At 39.4% G+C, this 13707-nt stretch overlaps 2 protein-coding genes across 2 annotated transcripts in view; both read right to left on the reverse strand.

Annotated features, from left to right (window-relative positions):
• Positions 1–3300, reverse strand: part of pde1cb (phosphodiesterase 1C, calmodulin-dependent b) — an 86776-nt gene extending 83476 nt beyond the window's left edge. The window contains exon 1 of the mRNA XM_079347696.1: positions 2646–3300. Within this exon, the coding sequence (XP_079203822.1) occupies positions 2646–2907 (262 nt within the window). The 5' untranslated portion in view covers positions 2908–3300. The remainder of the gene's footprint in view (positions 1–2645) is intronic.
• Positions 3301–5290: 1990 nt separating this feature from the next.
• LOC306826226 (vimentin-like) lies at positions 5291–11284 on the reverse strand. Its single transcript, XM_079347415.1, has 9 exons — positions 10677–11284; positions 10260–10320; positions 8110–8205; positions 7661–7825; positions 6854–6979; positions 6198–6418; positions 6017–6060; positions 5835–5920; positions 5291–5732 (listed from the first exon to the last, which is right to left on the reverse strand). Exons 1-9 carry the CDS (start codon positions 11204–11206, stop codon positions 5691–5693), a joined length of 1371 nt encoding a protein of 456 aa, XP_079203541.1. The 5' UTR covers positions 11207–11284; the 3' UTR covers positions 5291–5690.
• Positions 11285–13707: the final 2423 nt, after the last annotated feature.

Below are 13707 nucleotides of genomic sequence, written 5' to 3' on the forward strand. Positions count from 1 at the left end.
GAATTTAAATAGCTGAGTATCTTGCAAAACATTTGCATATAAATGGTAAATGGACTTGAGCGCTTTTCTAATCACTCAAAGCACAAACTGCAGGTCACACTTACCCATTCATACACTGATGGCAGGGGCTGCTCTCTAAAGTGTCCTTCAGCATTAACTCATCCCATTCGTACACATTCATATCCTGCAGACGAAGCTGCAGGAGCAACTAGGGGTTTGGTGTATGGCTGCAGGAGACTATGATCACACCCCTGACCTTCCAGTTGACCGACGACCGACTCCACTGAGCCACAGCTGCCTATAGAGTAGAAATGTTTGACACTAAAGTCTCAAACACTTTAACTGACAGTTCATGCAATCTACTTTATTATCATTTTGTCTGTCTAACATAAGCTAAGGAGACACCTCCAGATCCTTGTAAACCACAGGAAATCCTCTGAATGACATTCAGAGGACCTAGTTCTTGTGCCAATATTGCAATCAACAGTGAGGTAATTGCAGCTCTTCAACATCACTGATTGTATAAATAACACATTTCCCATAAAGCTCCTGCTACGCTGGTTGTCTGGGAAGCCTAAACTGCTCTGACATTGATTCAAATGATCCATCCATCAAAACTGATGGCGAGAGAGCTTTAAAGTAGTTAAAACTGATTTCAAACTATTTTCTGCACTCTCCATACAAAAGAACTCAGAATGAGTTGAAATCTCTACAACACTGGTACTGTAATGCGTTGAAGGGATGCAATCAGACCAGGAGGAAGGTGCCTGTGTTTTGTTCCTTTGGAGGAAGTAGATGAGAGTACAGTCAGCTGAGAGGAGGGGACTCCAATACCTATCTACATCACTGGGCACCAGGGAGGAAACTTAAAGGGAGTCTACACTGCCATACGGTCATGGAAACGCCACAGTACAGATGGTATTTTAGGAATCAGCAAGGGACAAGACCATTCCTCTGGGACAGACATGCAAGGAGTCAGGACTTAGAGGTGGCAGTCGTGTTAAGGGCTGATAAACAGAGTTAACCGAAGGAAACACTGACTGAGAAGGACACAAATGAAATTGTGACATTAAATATGTTAGGATTCATAAAGACGCTTTGTTCCATGAACTGTATCTTCAATACAACCACAAGTTTGTGACATTTCTGTTTTTCTATGTTCAGACATTGAATCATTGAGGCTAAGGCTCAAGGATATCCCTTTTTCTGTATGCCATTACCAAAACTAGCAAAGATATCTGGTATATACTACTAGTATTACTCATACTGATAGGCTATAATCAAGAGAAAAAAACATGACACGTCCAGGCAATACTGCAGATTCACATCTGAATGTGTGAAAATTAATAGAGCTGTAATTTGTCTGGGTGACAACTCAAACATCAAAGAGATGTTTTGGGAGTGGAGATATGTTGCATTGAGGCTGGCCTTCAAAGAGCTCTGCATTCATTAGGTGAATACCTTCTTTTTTTTCCTGTGGTACATTCACAGTAATCCTCTGAAGTGACCATTTTCTCTCATCTACGGATACATCCAGGAACTGAACCAGAGAAGAGCAACAAGATGTGCGTTTTAAAGGAACACACCAGCTGTCTTTGAGGCCCAGTATGCTCCCAAAAACACTAAACTGTCTGATTTATTCAAGTAAAGAAGAAATGTTTGGAGCACATTTGCTAAAATGACCTTTGTGGCAATCTGTCATCAGGATGCTTTCGCTTCCTGACATGAAATCCCACATGTCAACTACTGTATGCCGCAAAGTATGCTGTATGCTGCAAAAAGTGTCATATTGCATCACATGAAGAAAACTTCCAGGCAAAGAAAAACATATTTTTCTCGTCTCAGGGCAAAATGAGGGTTGGATTCATGACCATTGATACAAAGCTTCATGCAAATGGCTGAAGTATCCCTTTAAGCAAACAGCCAAGAAACCGAGCAGATGAGCCAGTAGTAAGTACACTGTTGTTAGTGGTCAAGATGATAGATAGATGGATAGATAGATAGATACTTTATTGATCCCGAGGGAAATTCAAGATTCCCGAAGTGTTGAATTAAACATAAGGTACACTAGTACAAGGATAGATATCATGTACATGAGCAAGAACATGGCCAATAATGGCAGTGTAATTTAATGGTTTGTTACTGATCTTGCAAAAGTACATGATTTCATACTATAAAACACTGCTTGTATGCTCGAACCATGAAGGGTTTACTGGAACCCTTAATGGAACTTATCCCTCCTTAATGTCATTGGCTTCATCTGTTCATTTCTACTGCCATGACAAGTCAAAATCTATTTAAATCATTAACATCAGGAAAGTAGCAATATAGTGACATACACACATTTTGAAAGATTTTGAAAAGGTGTATCGTGTAGTGTACTATCTTATCTTGAAGTTGTTGAGATATTCCAACAAAGTCATTGACTGTACTTTATGCATCATCTTTTACAAAATGCTAATAACATACAGTATGTCTGTAATTTAAAGTTGCACAACTCTGAACAAATATTCGAAAGTAGTTAAAAACAGTGTTGCAGAGCAGGCTGTAATTACGTATATGCTTACTTGTCATTGTTGGGTTTTTTTTGGTTTTTTTATGATTGTAAAGTGATGTAACAAATATTCGGTATTATTTTAACTCACCTGCCTGTAGACCTTCAGGTGTCTTTTTCTTCGCACTGTACTTGCCTCCGTCCGAGTCTTGCCTGCTCAGCACCTCGGAGAGCGACTGGCGGGAACTCTGCCGTCCGGTTTGGCTCGAGACGTTGAATCGAGCGTTCTTTTTCTTGACCCGGTCCGACTCCGGGGCGGATTGGCTCCTCTCTGGGTCATGGTTCTCCGGCTCCGAACCCACTTTCACCAACGCATTTCTAGTTCTTGTTAGGGCAGAAGTAACCGAGCCCATCACCAAAGAAATGGATACAAGCTTCAGTCATAAACAGTTGCTCTGACTTTCATTATTACTCAAACCCTGCACAAACTTGACTCCACGTTTGTTCCACTCGTGAAATTATAAACTCCGGAAAAAAACAACTCTCCGACCTGTAAACTACAAGCTGTTAGCTTCTTAGTCCATTTTTTTTTAACGAAATCATGTAAAAAGAACCTAAACTGAGTTTAAACATCTATCACGTCGGCACCTCCCTCGACCTGTTTCATCCAACAATCACGTCACATGGAGAAAGTTGCTCCGTCGACAAACCGGGGCAACCCGGAAACAAGCAACATTAATTAACCAACAAATGTCTTTCTGTTATTTGAACACGCAAAAATGATAAAACACTGAATTTAACAAGTAACTGTGATATATTTATTTATTTTTGTTAAAGATTCACTCTGTTAAAATCGTGTTTTACGTTTCTATGATATTTTATCGCGAGATTAGACCGGCGCCAAATAAACTTCTAAATTAAATGTGATTTATGGAGGTTCTGGCAATTCCTTCCCAAACGCTTTCTCCTGAGCTGCAGTGATTGAAAAAATGACCTGCCACTGGTGATGGAGCAATTATCATTAAACACCGACAGATGGCAGTCGAGTACAGAAGGTTTAGAGAAAGTACATTTGATTTGTGAATCACTTTTATAAGTAGGCAACCAATACATATAATAAAAGAACAAAAAAATACTCATCTTGCAGGGACAATTTTAGAACCATAACTACTACACACTAAAATAACATTAGATGCTTTTGTAAAATGTGCACTAAAAGAATAGTCGATTACATTATATTATTATAAGAAAAATTGCCCATTTAAAAACAAATTGCGCTGTTTTATATTTCGTTGTTACTCTCAATTGCGATAATGTTTGTTGCCCAACATTTATAAAGCCGGCATAAACTGGTTTATATCTAAAATCTCAATCTAAAAAGTTACAGCAGCTACTATACAAACTTGCAGAAAAGTTGAGTAGAAAGAAGTATATATTGCTATGAGCTGAAGTAAAGAAGAAATAGGTATATAAAGTAAAAATATATAATCACTCAAAAGTCCCAAAACTGAGCCTTAGTTAAAGATTTTACAAAACATATGTTAGGGTAGTGCATGGTCTATGTTTAAAAGCACGTAGTACTGATGGCCTTTGAAAAATTACAACTTCATTAACTTTATTTCAGTGTCTGTACACTTCTTATACAATATATTGCTGACAAAGAGTCTTTTAGTCTATCCTTGAGTTGCATTCTGGAGCTTTTTATTCATGTCACCTGATCCTTGTTGTAGATGTAATTTGCACATTTCTTTTTGAATTTTATTGTAATTTTGCAAACATTTAATGCAAATGCACGACTATAACTTCTGTTTATTATGTATGAAGGCAGTCAATAAGATGTTAATGAACCTAGGATGCAACCATGTCCAGAATGTTATCATTCACCTATGAGAACCAGGACTGGGCACTGAAAACACACTGAGTTTACAATATATGAGTGGACATCTCTATTACATTTTGGAATTAAAAACAACAGCCTTGCAAAAAAAAAAAAACCTGTTTGAGAAGTTTTTAGAGTTGAGTCTTTAATGGCATTGCCTAAGAGATGTTGACCTGACTAGAAATGTAATGATTAGGGTTAAGTTGTAATTGGTAAGTGTTTCTAATAAATTGTGTTTTATGTGTGTAAATGCCTTAGAGTTAGGTTCAGCAGGGTGAAGTAAGCTGTGAGATAATCATACATCAATCTGAGGTCTCTGCAGAGACGCCTGAATTAGAAAGATCTGATTCCAGCACTGTCCCAAAGCCCTTTTTAAACATAAAAATGCAGGACGTTTTACCTGTTAGGGAGGACAGATACATTTTCTTTTTACTCATTAACAAAAATATTATTAATGATCTTTACAGTAGTAGTAGTAGTAGCAGTAGCAGCATGTTATTCATGTTAGGAAACATAAAGGATAATAATACAAACCACGTTTGCATAATTTTACCTCTGAATCAGTTTTGCTTATTGTGACATCTAATATTTAACACTTTTACCTACTTGTAAGAAATAGTGACATTAGGACAATGGCTGCTAATTATTTGCTTGAAACTTAGTCAGCTGTGCTTCTGCCTGTCTTGGCCAGGACTCTCTCAGGAAAAGAGACGTCGACAAGTTTCTTCACTGGTCAAATAAGGTTAGATAAAAACATAAAATAATAGCCCTCTTCAAACTTCAATTTGGAAATCTTAACAGTGCAGCTGGTACTTAAAATAATAACCACACCCCCTTTCCTAAATGAAAGGATTTTTTTATCCAATGCTTCTTCAGTACTATAGTTTGAAAATGAAGCATTACACTTTGCACACAGGTTTGATATGCAGTCTTCCATGGTTTATTGCTGTATACAGGCAATTGTGACATCTCTAGCATATGCATTTCCTGGAGTGTGCATGCCGTATTGATCAAAAAGACTACCGTGGTTACAAAGAAAGATATTTTTTAACCTAAATAAGGATTTCTATGTTGTGCTGATTTCATTATTGTGTCTACACAAATGTGACAAAGAGAATACTTTCAGCAGAGAAGAGAAAGTGAAATACAGTCTGTGTGTCAGCTAACAGGCTTACTGAATCACCACTTACAAAGGCACTTTTAGAAGCTGTGTTTTTGTGTTGTTGGTTTGCTTGCTTGCTTGCTTGCTTGAAGCCCCCGTGAATTGTGTATCGTTTTATTGCTTTAGTTGGTTGTTTGGAAAAGAACGAGACATTATCACTCCATGTCGTCATGGTTCTGGGTTGACTCGTTGATCACCTGAACAAGGATGAAGAGGTCAGAAAAGGTTGTTGAGCAGATTAATGTAAAAAAAAAGTACTTACTGTAACTGATTTCAAATAACTTGGAAGTAAATCCTACCTGACCATCCCGGGTCTCGATGGTCTTGATGAGAACCTTCTTAGTTGTTGTGGTTTCAACATGAGGTTTGGAATCAATCATCGTTTCTAAGAAAGAAAAACAGTGCTTTGTATGATTCTGTGCCATAAAAAAACAATACTTACATACTTGCTGTGAATTCAACATGCATAATGTGACTGTACCTCTCAGGTTAAGGGATGAGAAGTTTGGCAGAGGAGTGGAGATCCTGAAAAGTACAGTCAATAAATAACAATGTGCATCTGAGTTGAATATACTCAATGCTCTGAAAGTACACACATCTATAAAATGAACATTGTGTGTTTTTATTTCCCGCTTGATTGACTTTTGCGAGGTGTTCGTTACCTGCTCTCCTCTCCTTCCAGCAGCTTCCTGTAGGTGGCAATCTCAATGTCCAGGGCCATCTTGACATTTAGGAGGTCTTGGTACTCTCGCAGGTGACGGGCCATCTCGTCCTTCATGTTGTGAATGTCATCCTCAAGACGCCCGACGGTGTCCTGGTAACCGCCTGTTTCCAGGGAGAAGTTCTCCTCCATCTCTCTCATCTGGCGCTCCATAGACTCGTTCTGGAACAACAGCCAAGAGATGACAAAATGACACTTGAGCAATGAAAATAACTAATTTTATATGAAGGCGCTGTGGGGGTTGTTACAATAAACTCTCCCTGATGTTAGTCTATTTCTTGTGTCATTATTTAAACTTGCAGCCTTTTTTTTTGTTCAATGTGATTCTTGTTTCACTATTGAAAACATTGGGTTATTGCATGTATTTGTTTTGTGCTACTGACAGTTATTTGTAATGTCATGTTTTAATCCTGTGTGCACCTGCCCGGGGACAGCAGATGGAAACTAGCATTCGCTAAATCTGGTACAAAGCATATTTTCGAAAGATTAATGTATTTTGTACATTGTCCCTGACAAATAAACTAATAAACTAAACTAAACTAAACATTTTGCATAGTAAATGTATTTCACAGCATGAGCCTATAGCTGAATACTTACAGTTCCTTTAAGGGCATCCACCTCACAAGTAAGTGCCTGAACTTGGCGTCTATAGTCATTGGCCTCTTGTTTGGCAACTCTCAAGGCATCATTGTTCCTGGCTGCGGCATCAGTGAGGTCAGCAAACTGGCATCCAACCGGGGGCAAACACAGAGTGGGGAAGGAAAACGAGAGAAATAGACAGAAAAACTGGTGAGTCAGAGGGCAAGGGAGAGTAGCTACAGCAGATAAGAGTAAATTGTGAAAGATGTGGTCACATAGGAGGCTTGCAGAAGTTACACAGCAGTTTGGTGTTTGGAACAGTTTGAAGGGAACATTGTTCACGCAAAAAAGGTTGTTATTAAGACGTTATACAGAACGAAAGATTGATACAGCAAACGTGTTAACAAACAGCTCCAGGTTCAAAAATGTAATGCTCAGTGTTCAGAAGTGAATACTTACTTTTATAGACGTTTGGAGATGTGTAGGTGTCATATACTGTACATAAACTGTATGTTTTCATGTTTGTTTGGAAATGCTGCTTACTAACAACTCTGAACCAAAACACAAGACAGAAAACAAAAAGATGAAACTGAAAGACACTAATATCCTCAGAAGTAAGAGGAAGTGAAGAGTCAAGGACTATTTCCTGCAGTTCCTGTTCATTACTGCAAGTAATTGTTTTCACATACAAGAAGTCATGTCATCATGTCTTAACATTAAAGTATGGATTATAGCCAGTATGGATCTGAATGTGAAATTTTAAGTATTCTATTCAAGATGTAGTCACTGTATAATGTTGTTGTTGAATTTCTTGAAAATCGCTACCTTGGATTTGTACCAATCTTCAGACTCCTGGATGTTTTTGGAGGCCAGGCTCTCATACTGCAGACGGACGTCCCTCAGAGCAGCTGTCAGGTCAGGTTTAGCGATCTCCATGTCCACCTGCACATGTTGCTGCTGCTGCATCTGGCTCTGCAGTTCCAGCATTTCCTGCAAGACAATCAATAGAACTGGCCTGTACATAGACTCTTCTTTTGTCTACTCAAATTATCTACACTGACCACCAAATATGATACGTTTTTAACCAGTGTTACTGCATACCCTCTAAGACGTATGGGGCACCATCATTATTTCTATAATGCATTGAACTCATTTTGCACTCAGGCTAGATCAACAAATCCCTGAAATTATTTAGTATTTAATAGGGGCCTTTAGCTGCTTAGTGTTTCCATGGTAGACTGGGTCAGCTTTAGCAACATGAGAAGGCCGCTTACCTCATCATGCAGCTTCTTGAGGAAGTTGATTTCATCCTGCAGTGACTCCACCTTCCGCTCCAGGTCCAGTCTGGCGAGAGCAGCATTGTCCACATCCTGCGTAGCGACATTGACTCTTAAAAGGGTGACTTGTGAAGGTGACATGAATAATGAATGATGCATTTGCTGACATAGGAGGAAAAGGTCGTTCACATGTAGTACAGGTGTAGACACACGAGACTCACAAAATGAATGTAGCAAGGCAAGGTCACACGTGAAAAAAACATTCAATTAAAGTCAACTGTGGTCACGTGACAAGTGTTGCTACAAATGTAGATGCAGTTTATGTTGTGTATACTGCAGCACATTTCAGACCACAGTCCCATACTGCATCACATGTGCAATGGCAATCAGGAAATGGAAATCAGACACTTAAAAATACATTAAATTAGGCTTAGTAAAGTTAAGGGGATTTCACTTTATTAGTACTTGTATAACTTGTAGCTCACATCATTAAAATGGCAAATTTGTGCTATTTCATCTGCTTCATGTATCGTTATTTATTCAGATTTTACTAGAAAAAAGTCAAAGCTCATAAGACATCGCCCCTGTAATGTCTTAAACTAAATGATATATTTGAATGTCTCCCTGTCCTGACCTCTGGTGAGAAAGTTCAAGAAAATCCAGTCAGATTCTTGGCATCCCAAAAAAAAAAAAAGGAATGTTATTTAATAAAGGGAGGCAGTGCCAGAACACCCAGAGCCACAAAGCGTTATTCAGGAGGTGCTTAATCCCAATTGTTATTTCTTAGCTGCACGATTATCCTGAAAATCTCCAGTTTCTTTTGATTGAAATGTGGTCATTCCAATTGCAGCTCTTTCACTGAGTAAAATAATATATTAGACTTATGTAGCACTTTTACAAATACTTAAAGAGGTAATATCTCTCATCTCACCATTGTCTAACTTTACTTAATAATGCAAGTTTTGTGTTGTTGACAAAAGCATGTCACTGTCATACATTGTGCCATTTCAGAAACAGTATGTTTATTTCCATTCCATCACTTGAATGTACCACACCACTGTGCTTTGTTTGGGCGTTGGCAGGCCGGTTATTGAGGTATCAGCAAATGAAGCAGCTTTGCCCCTGCTCTAAAGCCATAAACAAAGTGAGCTATTCAGCAGGGTTACCCAAACCGGCCCGCGGCTGGAATTGTGACTGTCTGCCTGACTGAGTGAGGACTAGCTCTACACCCTGCATTGTTGTCTCAGTGCCATCATGGCATGCCACAGGGACTTCCTTCCTTCCTGTTATTGATGCGTACAGGGTCATACGAGTAAAATGTATGGATAACTTCCTCAAAAAACAAACAGTTGTACTAGAGAATTAGTTGTACTCTAATGAATTCCACCACAATTTTTCTTTTCTTCAGACACATAGATGCAGTTAATTTTATATTTGATGTGCTTTTTTTCTCTCGTGACACCCATAATCACTTCATTATTCACAATAAAACCCCGTGATAGGAACAATCTCGTTAGTCAATCTCTGAGAGCACAATTTGCTGATGCCTTCCCAGAACGAGAAAGCTGGATCACATGGTGGCTTGTCTTCTCGCTCTGATAACCACATTGGGTCGGCACCGTTATTGTGTTTCTGTCCGTCTCATTCAGCGTGACTGGTCAGACTTAAAAAGATCTCCTCTCACTACAGGCCTCATTTAACTCGACAGACACAACCTGGCCTTTTGTACCAGGCCATGCAGGGTCAGTTCTGCTCTGCAGCTATTTGGGCTCATGACTAGAATCTGCTGTTGTGCCATCAGAAGAGATTCCTGTCTCTGCAGAGTTCATGAGCAATAATTAGATTGAGACTGGAGATCAAGGCGAAGAAAAGGCACAGTCACACCACTAACCTGCTAGAAGTGAGACTCGTGAGATAAACTAGTTTATCTTATATTTTTGTAAACTGCTATTTAATTAAGGCGTTAAACACATAAATAGCAGCAGTGAAGGTGGGGCAGACCAGGGTTTGGGGCCTTCCTAAGGTTGTTCCCTTTGAAATCTTTGTTAAATCCCCACCATTACACAGAAATAGCAAATCCAGAGCTCTACCCTTTGCAACAACCAAGAAAAAGCTCTTGTTTTCTTTCATCACTAGTCATACTGTACCTGTCTAAAGCTCTGCATGTTATTCTCTGCATCTTCCCGCTGGGAAATCTCATCCTGCAACCTGCAAGAACGACAAAAAGGATAGGAAATTACATTTTTAACGCTATGGGAGTTCTACTTTTCAAACAACGAAAATCCGATTTCTTGCCTCCAATGTTTGTTCATGCATAAATAACACTGATTAAAACCTCAGACATAAAAGCTGCAGCGGCAAGTTTTACGTTAAGCTTTTGCGCAGTGCCTGGCAAACATCTGTGACAAAAACTGAATGTTGTTTAGACTCAGCTGAGGTAATTTGGGCACGTTATAGGGGGTGGGGGCGTTTAAGCATTAATAATTTAGATTATATATTTGGTTCAAGGATTATAAAACAATGTGCATGCGTTTATAAAGAGGACAGAGTGCCACGCCTCCTACTTCTCCCTCAGTCGGTCGATGTCGTCCGCCAGGTTATCCCGGTGAACTTCCACCCGGGCCTTCTCGTTAGTCAGTTGGTCCACCTGGCGCCGCAGCTCCCGCATCTCGTCCTCATACAGATCTCCGACCCGGGACGTGCCTTTGCCCCGCAGCTGCTCCAGCTCCGCCAGCAAGATCTTATTCTGCTGCTCCAAGAAGCGGACCTTATCTATATAGTTGGCGAAGCGGTCGTTGAGCGACTGCATCTGCGCCTTCTCGTTGGTGCGGTTGGCCATGAACTCGCTGTTGATGGCGTCGGACAGGGAGAAGTCCAGGTTCTCGGAGGCGAGCCGGGGCATGGCCGTGCTGCACCGGAGCCTCTGGGTCTTTGTTGCGTAGACATTGGGAGCTGAGGAGAGACCGAAGGACAACCGGGAGGAGCGCACCTGACTGGGGAACTGACGGCTGGAGTAGGTGGTCCTCGAGGTGATTCTATCCCCTCCAAACATCTTCTTGTAAGAAGAATGTGGACCTGGTCTGTAACTTGACATCTCGCTTGTTGTTTTCAGTCAATGACAAAGTATTGTACCTGTCCCGACTGCATCGGCGGAGTGAGGCTGAATAGGCGTTCCCTGAACCATTACGTATTTATAGTCTCCTCCTCATACAAATGAACCTTCTGTGACTTGAGTGACAACATGACAAACCAATCACAGAGCGGGACAGATAAAGCTTGGTTAGTTTCGGACACTCGCAGGATAGGAATGTTTAACTCATATGTAACTACGTTGAGCTTGCAGGTTTACATTAGCATTGTGTCTGAAGTAAGTAAATAAATGAATTCCCTACCTTTCCCCCACTGCTTTTGTTAACTTCTAAATTCATAACTTGTTTCAATGTTATCACTGAATTATACAAAATATTAAATACTTTCGACCCAAACTGTAAAAGCATGTCAGACAACAAGTATTTATTGATTATTGCTTTTAGTTAACACATATTTTGGAAGGTCTCATCAATAAGAACTTTCCTCTATAGTGACCAACACCTGCTTTGTGCAATAGTACCCCTATCTGGACTCTAGGAAGTTAGGCACCTGAGGGACAGACATAAACACCAAAGCTGAGCCTACTTTCTGTTCACATTTAAAATGATACTTTATTGTGTAATATCTTTGGTAAGACTTGAAGTGAACTGGATCACAATTTCTGCAAAAACAAAAACATTGATTGTAAGTTAGCGATTTTAAAAGACAAATAACATTTTTTGTAAGGATTCTTTTAGATGTAGCCTCGTCTACATACTTTTAATTTGATGTTTGGTTGTTTGTTTGTTTGTTTGTTTTTCCGCAAAGTAGGAGTGACTACTTTTCCCCAGATTTCTGTTTATTATTTCCACTCGTGAAAAAAATAGAAAAGAACAGCAAGGACATACTTAAAGTCCAACTCAGGACAGAGCAGATCACAATAGCCTACTAGGGTTTTGTAATGTGTCTAGACTGAACTGAATCACTAAGGGGGAGAGGTTTTTCCATGGCTCTGTCAATAACATGGATTTCATCCTCACTCTCTATAATTGTCATGCAAAAAAAACCCCTTCATGATAATTAATTTATACATTTAATCAGTCATATTCTCCTTGTATCCTTTGTATAGGGCTCTTTCATGACACATTTTAGACTCATTTTATGCTACTGACTTAATTGTGATACTGTTACTGATACCCATCTTATCAGCTACAGTGCATGATGCTTGAGTTTGGAGCAGTATGTCGTTTGTGCTTGGTTGGGAAAAAGGAGCACAGTTTGTGCAAAATGAGCAGCTTCACAATCAGGTTTAGAGAACACTAGCAAACACTTCCAGGATGAGCATTAATCTATTACACACACATACAGGTTGGGATGTATAACAAATAAAAGTCTTTCAATTAAGCAGCTTTGGGTGAATGTTTTTTTAGTTTCTTACCACTGAAATTGTCCTGCAGAAGATAATAACATGAATTACATAAAAGGAGCTCTGTCAGCCTGTCTTTCTTTCTCTGCATACTGAGCTGTTGGTGCTGCAGTGCCGCTGACAAGCAGAGATTCAGTGTTTGTGAAGGTAGACACAGCTGCAGAGCTGAGCCAGAGACACCTTACACACCCTACAACTGTCAACCACACTGTACCGGTGCAAATGTACTTTTTACAAAACATGAAAGAGGTTAGCTAGGAAGATCTGATCTGGTTTAGTGACGTTTGTCGGTTTGATAACAGCTTAGAAGCACAAACATTTCTTTCACAGAGAGTTTCCCATTTTTACCTTTGGGCGGCTGCAGTAGTTTGAAGTTGGCATGCTGCCCCTGAGTTGTGACTTTGCAGAGAGAAACCCAGCTATCAAGCACCATAAGCTGAAAAAAAGAGCTCCGTCTGAGCTAAATCATAAATTAACAGTTGTATGTGCATCCGTATGGATTTGAGCTATATTTTCTTAAGGTTAAAATGTAATCATGCAGACTGGTTCCTATCAGGTCATGATTCTTAATAATGTATGTTTTGTATAAATAAAAAGAAACAAGTAACTTTAGCTAATCAGTTACGATACAATTTAATACAATTGAACATGAAAATACCACCTAAATACAACAATATTAAATTGTACTCCAGCTTTGTTTATGAGTTAAATTAGGCTTGAATCTAGACTTTGGGAAAGTACCAGCAATTCAATCAATCACCGTAAGAAACTTAATAAAGTCAAAGTGTCAGGGTTGTGTTAAGGCCGAGTCACATGAACATTTACTTTGAAGTGAATTTGGAAACCACACTGGTGTGAAATGTTGAAATATTTTTGCGTTATTCCTGTTTCATTTCCAAAACTTGATGAAATTGAATAATTAATTTAGGAATGTACAAATGCCAGTTTAGCTACATGCGCCAAACAGGAGGCCAAAAAAAGTTGTAAACAGTGGATCCTGTTACTAAAAGTGTTAAAGGAAATTCACATAGAGCCTTAGATGCGGGGGGGCAGTATAAATTCCTGCTCCCAGGCCCATTATGATGTGACTCTGGCTGTGT

This window comes from Symphodus melops, assembly GCF_947650265.1.
Source record: "Symphodus melops genome assembly, chromosome: 7".
Lineage (NCBI taxonomy): Eukaryota > Metazoa > Chordata > Actinopteri > Labriformes > Labridae > Symphodus > Symphodus melops.

Coding starts and splice junctions, on each gene's coding strand:
- LOC306826226 (XM_079347415.1), bottom strand. CDS start 11,206: ATGTCAAGTTACAGACCAGGTCCACATTCTTCTTACAAGAAGATGTTT. Junction 10,321..10,676: donor ATCGACCGACTGAGGGAGAA/GTAGGAGGCGTG, acceptor TCGTTCTTGCAG/GTTGCAGGATGAGATTTCCC. Junction 6,980..7,660: donor AAGATTGGTACAAATCCAAG/GTAGCGATTTTC, acceptor GTTGGATGCCAG/TTTGCTGACCTCACTGATGC.